Genomic DNA, 10778 nt, shown 5'->3' with positions numbered 1-10778 from the left:
GGGTCTCCCTATAGGAACAAGGAAGGCAGGGAAAGAGGAGGACTTGGCTGCCCCTCCAGCCCACAAAGAGGCCCCAACTGTGGGTCTTCCCGGAAGCCCCCCCCCCCCCCCCGAGCGCGCCGTCCCGCGGCAGGAATGGGGCTCGGCCCCTTTAAGTCCCGCCCGGGCCAGCCGGGGCCAGACCGCGCCCTTCCCGGATCCGCGCCTGGGAATCGCTGCCCGGCGCGCGCCCCCCGCGTTCCCCCGCGTCACGCCCGAGACCCCGCGCGCAGCCCGGGAGCGCCAGGCCTGCGGGCGCAGCGGCCGTGCGCGTCATGAGCCGCATCTACCACGACTGCGCCCTCCGGAACAAGGCGGTGCGGAGCGCGCGGCTGCCGGGGGCCTGGGACCCCGCCGCCCACCAGGGGTAGGCCGCTCTGCCCCCGCCTCCCCGACCCCGGGGGCCGGTTTTCCGTCCCCGGCGTGGAACCCGGGCTCCGGGATTGGGGAGGGGACTGAGGTCCGGGTGCGGGGGGTAGGAAAGGCAGACATGGCCATAGCTACCCCACGACTCGCACCCCGGCGCTCCCCTCCGCCCTGCAGCCGGAGCGCACCCCCTAAAACACAGATCGGCTTAAAACTCCCCGCTGCCCCCCGTACCCTTCCCGACGCTCAAAAGCACCGACCTTTGTCTCAACCCCTCCCGGGCTGCGGCTGTGAACTCTAGCTACAGGCCTACGCGCCCTGCCTGCAGGCCTTGGCACAGGCCGCCCCACTTCCCGCCCCTGAAGGGAGGACGTCGTGCAGGGACCCCAGGAGCGCGGGGCAGTTGGCGTGGCCGTGGGAGGGCCGTGCCTGCCTGGTGGCGCGTGTGGGCTCCGGATGGGGAGGGGGTGGCTGTCGTCACCCGCACTGGGGGTTATGAGAACAAATGGACCCTTCCATTTGCAGTTAGAAACGCAAGAATTTGCAGGTGAGGCGATGGGTAGGGTAAGTAAAGTAGAGCGAGTTTCCGTTTTCATCCCCATCCTTTCGTGTCCCCATCCCTCTCCCGTTTCTGTGGCTCTAAAAAGGGAAGCCTCCGGTTCTTTTATGAAAACTAGAAGAGGGAAGCGCCAATCTAGTTCCTCTTGGGCTAGTCATGGAACTTCTAAGCTTGGGTTTTCCCACCTCTAGATGGATACGAGCGAGGAGAAGAATAGAAAGTGCTTTAAGAGAGGTGGCGGGGGGGACCCAAACAGGTGAAAAAGAAAGATACTCTATAGCAGCTTAGACCCCTCCCTCAAATTTGGCTTAATAAAAAAGTAAAATCCTTTATATTTAGTAAGCACTTAATAGTCTATAAATACCTTCACTTACACGATCTTATGCTGTGGTCATCACAGAAGCAGAGTGAGGTGGCTGTTACTCTCCCATTTTCTAGCTAAGAAGACTGAGGCTGTGCATTACAGTAAAGCCTTGCGTGAGGGGCAGCAGCTTGGTCTTGCAGCCTGAGGCTGTCCCCCCTACCCTCTGCACTGCGTCCCAGCCTTTGGGGCCCTCCGAGGAATGGAGGATCTGTTCAGTACCAGGCCTGCTTGGGGGCCAGGCGACTAGGAGACACTTGTGGGCCCTGCTACGGTCCCAGTGCAGGCTCCGACCTGGGCCATTGAACTTGTGGTTCTTCCCTGACGACTGACAGAAGCAGCGGATCCCTTCTTTCTCTCTCATCCCCAGGGGCAACGGCGTCCTGCTGGAGGGAGAACTGGTCGATGTGTCCCGCCACAGCATCTTGGACGCCCATGACAGGAAGGTGAGGATGCTTGCCAGGGGACACCTGCAGGGACTGGCTTCCCGGTCCCCAGCCACCAAGCCATCTCCCTGTGCTCGGCTCTGCCAGTGCGCAGACTTGGGGTGCAGCTCATTCCCGGAGGGGCTCGTGGGACAGGTGGGGGGTGAGTGGGGAGATAGCAGCCCAAAGGGGCCACTGGGTGGAAAGGGGCCAACTGGGACTGTGCTAGGCAGAGGACAGAGGGCAGGACCTGGGTTCTTGCTGATAAGACAGAGCAGCCCTAACCCCATTGGCGCGTTTGGGGCTGGGATTGGGAGGGTGGGAGCAGAAGGGGTAAGGCGACTGGTTCAGGGCTGAGGCTGTGGGTGCTGTGTGGCCGGAAGACTCTGTGAAGAGGCCTGTCACCTTCTGTTTAGAGCGCTGGGAGCCTTACTGGCTGGGCAGGATGAGGGGCTCTTTATTCTGGGAGGGCCGAGGGCCCAGACTCCTGGCTTCTGGTCTGGTGGTCCCCACTGCCCTGGGGCCTAATGGACAAGGGGAGAGCGGGTTAGCAGCCTGTGTGGGTGTGAGGGGCCGGCAGTGACCTTCCCCTTTCTGAGTACCACGTCTGTTCCTGGGAGGCTGCATGTCCTTGGAACTTTTTGGAATTGCATTATTTTAAACGTACTGGTGGAATTTGCTGTTAGAAGGACCCCTCTGCAAAGTAGTGAATCTCTTGGCATGGGCCTGCTCTTCTTTGAGCACCACTGTGTGTGCCTGGGCACTTTGGAAGTCTGGGTTTCTAGGACCTCCTTGTGCATACAGGTGGGGACACTGGGGTGGGAGGTGGGTTGCTGTATGAGGGGCCTTTGTCCAGCCTACAGTCTGCGTTGTTGACCCTCCCCGGGGCTTCAGCTCCCATGTCCTTGTACCTTCTTCCCTTGCCCTCTCATGTCCCTGGGGTCATGCCCTCTGTCACCACGCCATCTCAGGTGTGCTCACACACACCTCTGCTGCTTGCTGGTGTCGCTTTCCAGAGCACTAGTTCTGCATTTCCGCCCCCTTTCATATAGCCCCGCTCTCCTGTGCTGACCACCTTCATTCCTTGATCCCTAAAGCCGAGCTCATCTCGGTGCCCCCGAGGCAGGCCAGAGGCCTGGTGCTGCTCAGCGCCTGTTGCTGTCCTGTGGCCCTAGGGAGAGCCTCCGCTCCCCCACCCCCTCCTTAGTGTGCAAGTCAGGAGGGTAGACAACCAATCCAGAGCCCCCGGCCAGCCTGCCTTGCAACGCCAGTGCTAGTTCACTCCAGCCTGTTGTGGGGCTCTCTTAGCCCTGCCCAAGCTCGCCCCCACTCAGTTCCCCCGCCCTATGATAAGGCAATATACCTCCCAGCTGCTGGCCACAGGCCTGCAAACCTCCACTGTCTCTTACTCCCTTCTCCCCCAGGCAAGCCGTGCCTGGTCCTATTGGCCTCCTCCCTTGACCATCCCTTCCCCACCCTTCCCTTCCTCTTCCCACTGGCCTCAGATGAGCCTCAGGAATTTAGCCTGTCCTCTTCAAACCTTGCACCCTCCCCTCCTGCCTTCTGGCTGCCCCCAACGCTCATCCTTGCCCTGTTGCCAGCTTGTTTCCCGAAAGACCTCTCTTAGGATCTCACTGCCCCTCAGAAATCTTTGAGGATTCCTTCTTGTCTACCAGATCAAGTCCAAACTCTGAATACCAATGCAGGGCCCATCTTGAACTGATGCTACTTGCATTCTCAGCCTGGGTACCCGCGAGGCCCCTGCGTGCCCTGTGTCACTCAGACACGCACATGGGACCTTGACTTTGATTTCGTACCCGTCCCCGGCTTTGAATAGTCTCCCTTCACCCTTCTTCCCCTGCAGTCCTAGGATCTCCACCCTCCGAGACCTCGCCTTTTCTGTTTTTCCCGGGAGGTGGATTCCTCTTCTCCAGTCTCTGGGGGCGTGTATCATCTGCCTGTTTGGCTTAGAGCAGCTGGCAAGCAGCATTGACAGCACCCTCGTGTTTTCCACCGTGCTGCCTCCTCTCTCATCTCCTTGAACCTTTGCAACATTCCTGAAAGCAGACAGTGCATTGTCCCCATGCCACAGGGGAAACTGAGGCTGGGAGGGATTTGCCCCAGGTCCCACATGTGTTGGAAGAGGCACTATGGCTACCCTCACTCAAAACTCCCTTACAGTGCCCTTTCCACGACACTTGGGTTTTTCACTCCTGCGTTGCAGTATTTGGGGTCCTTGGCGCTTGGGTTATGTTTTTTTGTCTGTGTTTTCTGTCTCTGGCTGGGTGGAGACCTTGGGGTCAGGCACGGGGCCTGCCATCTCACGGCTGTCTGCGTGGTTCATTTTGTGTGGCAGGTGCTGTGCTAAGCACATGATTAGATGAATGAATGACTATGGGGGCGGGGGTGGCATCTGCCCAAGCTTGAGTATCTTTCAGCGCTGAGGTGGGATTCAGGATGGAGGGAGATGTTAGGGGGCGGTTTGCCGTGGAGCCCTGTGGGGAGTGTGTGTGTTGGAGGGAGGGGGGAAGGAAGCAGTCCCCCACTCTCTCTCTGGCCCCAGGAGCGCTACTACGTGCTGTACATCAGGCCCAGTCGCATCCATCACCGGAAGTTCGACCCCAAGGGAAATGAGATTGAGCCCAACTTCAGCGCCACCAGGAAGGTCAACACGGGCTTCCTCATGTCGTCCTACAGTAGGTATCATTCCTCCCTCAGGGCCTCCTGAGCCTGTGGCCTTTCTGTGTCTCTAGGGGGTCCCTTGGCCCTAGTGAGTGTCTTCTCAGTGTGGCTGGCCTTGAAGCCCATTTCTGGCCTGAGGGCCCCTGGCTGGACTCCTTCCTGCCCCCACTTTCACTCAGAGGATCCCTAGGGCCCCACCTCAATCCTCAGGGCCTGGCTGGCCTCCCACCTCCTGCCGACTCCTGGAGTCTGGCCGAGTCGTCCGTGTACAGTGCACTCTGGGCTCTCGCTGTCTTCGTGCCCAGGCTCCATTTTCCTGCCCAAATTCCCATGGGATTCTTAGGCCCTTTGTGACTTCATTCCTCTTTCCAGTTTTGGCTCTACAAGGACGTCTTTGCTGTCTGCCCCTGTGGAAGAAGGTTTTAAGGTTGAATGAGAATCCATCCATCCGTGCCTCTGTCGGTTTACTCATTTGTGCTCTCAGTTGTCCATTCATTATCTGATTATTTAATGAGCATCTGTGCTGGACCGGGCCCTGAGCCGCGTGTGGAGCTGCCTGTTGGTCCCTGGACGAACACGACTCGGACCTGCACTCGAGATGTCCTCAGTCTGGTAGCGGAGATGGACGGGCCCGGGACTGGAGCCCAGGCAGGCATGGTCAGGGGCTGCCCCGGAGGAGGGGACAGCAGGACCAAATGCTGAAGGAAAAGCGGGAGTCAGCAGGGTGCCAGGGCTGGGAAGGGCGTTTCAGGAGGGGGCTGTGTACCAAGGCATGCTGGGAGCTGGGGGCCCCTGATGCAGGGGGAGGAGAAGCATCTAGGGATGCAGGGGCCAGGTCGAGAAGGGCCCCAGAAGGGACACTCACCCAAGGGTTCAGGGGAGCCCTGTCATGGGTAGTTTTAAGTAGGAGAGCGACATGATTAGAACGCTTTTTAACAATCCCTGAGGAGAGACCAGCAGGCCTGTTAGGAGGCTGTGGTGGCTGAATTAAGGGCCTGTGGGTGGGGATGGAGAGACTGGATAGATTGGAGACAGAGGAGGGACCGTGGCCTCAGTGCTTCGAGACAAGGAGAGTGAAGGAGGAATCAGGGACGACCCCCCGGGTTTGGGCTTGGCTACAGGTGTGGGGAGAAGCGTTCTGTCTGGGACCTGTGGTCGCAGTTTCAGGTAGAGGGGCCTGCAAGTGCACTGGGGCCTTGGGGCCACAGTTCTAGAACGCAGGAAGCAGGCTGGGCTGGAAGCACATGTTCAGAAGTTGTTATGCATTGCTGGTCCTGAAGCTAGGAAAGTGGATGGAGTTGCCCAGGAGGCCGTCTTGGGGAAGAGCGACCTGGGAGAGGGACCCCTGCAGAGGCCGGGGTTTGGGGGGAAGCCTGTGTGTCTCTGCGGCCCAGTGAAGGTGGGGGTGAGGTAGTGATGAGGTCAGGTGCTGTCTCAGCCCCAGGAAAGTGGGGGCCACTGAGCCTCCAGTGGGTTCACAGTGAAGAGCTCCCAGTGACCCTAGTGGGAGTGGGGGTAGGGGCTTCTGAAGTAGTGGGTGTCAAAGCCAGAATTCAGGAGGGCATTGAGGAAAGATTTGGTAGGGAGAAGGAGAGCCCGGTCCCCGAGGAGGGGGAGTGGATGGGATCTGGAGCCCAGATCTGGGGGAGCTGGCTAGAGGCCGGAGGGGGACCCATGGTCCTTTGAGATGGAAACAGAAGGGAGGAGGAGAGGTTTCATGTGCTTATCAGTAGATTGACAGGCAGGTGGTATTAGGGGGTTCTTGGGAAGTGGAGGTGAGGTGGTTTGGTTCCTCAGGAACATTGAGCAGAGCGAGGGCTGAGGAGTAGGGAGCAGTTCGAAAGCCCTTGGTGGGTGTGAGGTATGTGGGGGATCCCCAAAAAGTGTTCCTGACGGATCTTGGAGGTTTTACACCCTGAATGGAACGCAGTGTGGGCTCCATGGGCCAGCTGGCTGCTCTCTCCAGCCGAGCCCTGCCCCCATCTGTTGGCGTCTGTTGGCATGGAGAGGGCCACCTGAGGGACAGTTTTGGGTCGCTGAGCTGGGGGGTGGCTGTGTACACCTTTGTGAGGTCTCAGGGCCTTGTGAGTCCTCACTTCTCAGTCTGGGACACCACTGCCCACCCCCCACGCCCTGGTCCCCAACCCGGGATCTCCAGTTTGGGACATTCGGGGCTGGCAGGTGAGCCTGTTGGAATTCTCCCTGAGCCTTGAGCTTTGCCGGGACTGGGATGAGCAGGCCAAGGGGGAGGACGGGCATCGCCATGGTTGGCTACTCATTCCAGCAGCTCCAGCCCTACCAGGAGCCCCCGAGAGCCGGGAGAGAACCCTGGCTCATCACTGCGGCCTCCATGGGGAGGCACGTGTGGAGGCTTTGCATCCTGCCTCTTTCCCTGACTAGCTGTGTGACCTTGGGCAACTCACCTGACCTCCCTAAGCCTTCGTTTTCTCCTGTGTCAAAAAGGCATAATTACGACATTTACTTGCATTGAGGGTTTCCCGCATGCCAGGCACCATGCTGACTGCTTTCCGTGTGTTACTTCATGTACACCTCACGTCAGCCCTAGCAGGTGGGTACCGTTTTTATCCCCACCTGTCAGGCCCAGGGAGATTAAGTCACCTGCCCAAGCTCACATGGCTTGCAAACAGATCGGCACCAGGCAGCCTCGCTCCGGGGCCCACGCCCATACCTCCTCTGCCAGGAAGCCCTCGGTGAGTCCTGGCACCATGGGGACGCGGAGCCCTCGATTCAGGTGGTTCTGTGTGTGTAGAGCCCTCCGGCCTCACCTGGCTCCCGAAAGGCCCTCCTGCGTGCTTGCCACTCCAGCAGTAACAACCTTCTCGTGCTGTGTGCCTGCAGAGGTGGAGGCGATGGGGGACACCGACAGGCTCACGCCCGAGGCCCTGAAGGCACTGGTGCAAAAGCCAGAGCTGCTTGCGCTGACAGAGAGCCTTACCCCCGACCAGACAGTGGCGTTCTGGATGCCCGAGTCAGAGATGGAGGCCTTGGACCTGGAGCTGGGGGCCGGGGTACGGCTGAAAACTCGAGGCGACAGCCCCTTCCTGGGTGAGCATGTTCCCGTGGCCTGTAGAGGCTCTTGGCCTTCTGTCTGAGGCTCCCCTACCCCTCCTGCTCAGAGCTCATGGGAGCAGGCCAGGTCTGCTTAGTCCTGACATCTGTTTCTAAGTGTCTGGACAAGTGCCCTGGGGCCAACAGCCTAAACACTCTGGATCCTGGGGGAGCCACCCCATCCCATGGTTCCTGTGGGTGATGTCTCCTGTCTAGCACCTAGATATCACACTCAGAGCCTCCCCGAGGGCACCCAGGTCTGAGAGAACAGTGGTTTAACCCGGGCCTAGGGGACCCCAGCAGATCAGGCCAGCCCCCAGTATGTTTCCAAAATAGGTAGATGGGTCCGTTCAACTTCTTCCCTTCTTTCAGAGTCCTTAGCCAAACTTGAGGCTGGAACAGTGACCAAGTGTAATTTTGCTGGTGATGGAAAGACAGGGGCATCCTGGACAGACAACATTATGGCACAGAAGTCTTCGGCGGGAGCCGTGGAGGAGACCCGAGGGCAGGGGGACGGGGCCGAGGACGAGGAGTGGGTAGGTCACGAGCGATGACTGTTGGCCCGGCGTTGGTACAGTTGATCTCTCGACAGGAATTTTGTCTGTAGGGGGCTGAGGTTGTGTGTAGGACAAGGACATGGCAGCGTACATTGTATGCCCCCAGCTTTGGTGGAATTCCACGGGATTCCCAAGAATGAGTCAGCCTCAGGAAAATTCTTTTCAAGGAGTGAAGGGTGACTACTTGAGACCTTTCTTTTTTGGTGGGTCTGAGCTGTGCCAATCTATAAGAAAGTCCCAAAGATTAATAAAAGCAAGGGATGGAAAAAATGGACCATGGAGGGGAACCGGTGAAACCTGATGCCGTTGGATCTCCAAACATTTTCACTTCAAGTGAATACATTAGCCATGTTGTGGCAGCTGAGCTGAATGAGTTTTTTTTTTTTTTTTTTTTTTTCCCCCTCCTTCGCTCTGGGCTCCCTGCCCAAAGTGGCTGGAAGATGGCTGGCTTGGTCCTCACTAGGTTGTTGTGTGTGTGTGTGTGTGTGCACGCGTGCGTGCCAAAGATCAGCCCCTAGTTGATCTTCAGTCCATCCACAGTGGATGTGTTTTTCTGAAGCTTATTTCACCTGAAGATTTGAATTGATGTCAAAAGGCCCCAAATTGAACATTTAAAACAAAGTCCCAGAAAGATGGGCTATTTATCTAAGTGATGCTGATAATGACATTCGCCGGAGAAAGCAGGGAAGGAAGAATGGAGGGTCTGGATTCCTCTTTGTTGTAGTAAAGTGAGTCTTGGAATGAAACATGATTGGAGCTGCCAGGCCAGTTCCCTGGTCCTCTCAAACAAGGTGAAGCCAAGAAAGGTGGCTGAGGGCTCCATTGGTACCCCTCAGTGGGACCCTTGTTGGACTTGTAGAAGACTTTTATGAAATGCACATTGTTCACTTCTCTTCCCTTAACCCCTAGGATGACTGAGGTGAGTGGGCGTGAAGCGCCCCTGGGGCCACTAGCGCTGCTGAGACTGTGATCTGTCAACATCTACTCTGGAGTTGAAGGGAGCGGTCCACCAAGCCTTCCCTTGTTCTTCCTCCAGCTGCCCCAGAATACTCTTGGAATAAGCACTGCTAAAGTGAAATCCATGACCGTGACATGACCAATGGCGCCCCACGCTGTGGCTCCTGGAGGGGCCCTCCCTGGATGTGAGTCTAGATCTCCTAGACCTTTCCACGGTGGTCCTTGCCCTGAATGGCAGCCTTGTTTCTGGAGGCAGGCAGTGGAATTGAACTTGGTCTTGGTGTACACTTGGGGAATGTCCCTCATCTGCATGCTTTCCCCTGTCCTTGTATATCCTGCCTTCCTCCCACACCTGCCCCCCCCCCCCCCCCCCCGGGCCCTGAGCTGTAGCCTTTGCTCTCCTATTCAAACCTCCTTGTTCCCTCTGTGCCCTTTTCCTTCCCCAGAGCTGCCAGTTCTTTATTCCTCCTCTGGTTCTCTGCAACATTGCGGGGCTTCCTGTCTCCTGACCTCCCTGGCTGCAGTCTGATGGGGATGCTGTTCTCGGGGAGGCCTAGAGTCTTCCCAGGTGTGGCTGGCTGGTCCCCACCTTGCAGGCTCACTCTGCCAGGCCACATTTCGATAACACCTTTGTTGCTATTGTTTTGTACTTTGAGAACTTTTTATGAGTGAGTAAACCTTCAGAAAAGGATTCCTGTGCATTGACTGGGTCATGTCAGGTGTCAACAGTCTTCCAGCTGAGCAATGATCCTATAAGAAGGAAGCTGTGTCTTTTTGATCATGAACATCGCCTTGCTGGGTAGTGTTCCCGCACTCAGATCCGAGATGGGACGTGGAGTCAAATGGGGCAGAGACTTAGTGACATTCGGATCCTGTTGGCCTCAGGGACAAGATAGGGTGGTGGTGAACTAACAATTATTGAGTCCCCTAATATGTCAAACACAGCACTAGATGCTTTCCATGATGGTAACTTAGCCACTGACCTGCTTCCTGGTGTGAGCGCCCATATCCCCCATTTTTCAAAAGTTTATGTTGTAACACTTGGCTTTTATGAAAGACCTATATTAGTACCTGTTTTTCCTAACCAAAAGAAATCTTCAGAGGGTTTTCATTTTTGTGATAATAAGGCCAAAAAAAAGAAAAAAGAAAATGGCATTCAGCATTTGTTTCGCAGGGAGCCATTACAGAGACAGTGTGCACCCCAAGTAGTGAGAGGGACCCCACCCATCTCCTTCCCCAGGAACTGTATGTACCCAAGCATCAAGCCCCCAGAGCTTTGAACTGTGTCTGGGAGCATCTGTGCTTTATTGCAATGGATTTTGTGCACGTGTTAGCAAGATGTGCCCTAAGGTTTCAGAAAAGCCTAAGAGAACGCTCATTTCCCCCATGGAAATTAATGGTGAGTGCTTCCTCACTGCCTCTCATAGGGTTCGTAGGAATGCTGTACTTTTTCGATAGTGGGGGAAACCTGTACTTGCTAAGCGCTTGCAACCTCTTAACTGTCCCAACCATCCTGGGAGGTATGTGTGATTATTCCCGTTTTTAAATTTAATATGATTTTGAAACTTAGAGGCTCCATCCGCAGTATATAGAGGAGAGAGGAATTTCAACCCAGGCAGTCCGATTTCAAACTGTATAATCTTCACTGGGTTATTCTGCTTCCACGTGTATACTACAGGGGAGGAAAGGGGCTCTGGAAAGGTTAAGGCAATTTCCCCAGAGTCACAGCTAGTAAGTGGCACAGCCAGGATTTAAATCCAGGG

The 10778-nt window shown here is 56.6% G+C and overlaps 1 protein-coding gene across 1 annotated transcript; it reads left to right on the top strand.

Moving 5' to 3' along the window:
- The first annotated feature begins 260 nt into the window (after positions 1-260).
- Positions 261-9001, top strand: ARPIN (actin related protein 2/3 complex inhibitor). Its single transcript, XM_032836937.1, has 6 exons — positions 261-406; positions 1696-1771; positions 4314-4446; positions 7292-7498; positions 7874-8037; positions 8968-9001. The coding sequence occupies exons 1-6, from the start codon at positions 315-317 to the stop codon at positions 8974-8976; spliced, it is 681 nt and encodes a 226-aa protein (XP_032692828.1). The 5' UTR covers positions 261-314; the 3' UTR covers positions 8977-9001.
- The last annotated feature ends 1777 nt before the right edge of the window (positions 9002-10778 follow it).

Source organism: Lontra canadensis, unplaced genomic scaffold (genome assembly GCF_010015895.1).
Source record: "Lontra canadensis isolate GAN:19392208 unplaced genomic scaffold, GSC_riverotter_1.0 scaffold94, whole genome shotgun sequence".
Lineage (NCBI taxonomy): Eukaryota > Metazoa > Chordata > Mammalia > Carnivora > Mustelidae > Lontra > Lontra canadensis.
Note: the sequence above shows the minus strand (reverse complement) of the source record. Positions and strands in the feature narration are given on the sequence as shown.

Coding starts and splice junctions, on each gene's coding strand:
- ARPIN (XM_032836937.1), top strand. CDS start 315: ATGAGCCGCATCTACCACGACTGCGCCCTCCGGAACAAGGCGGTGCGG. Junction 1,772..4,313: donor TGGACGCCCATGACAGGAAG/GTGAGGATGCTT, acceptor CTCTGGCCCCAG/GAGCGCTACTACGTGCTGTA. Junction 7,499..7,873: donor AGGCGACAGCCCCTTCCTGG/GTGAGCATGTTC, acceptor CCCTTCTTTCAG/AGTCCTTAGCCAAACTTGAG.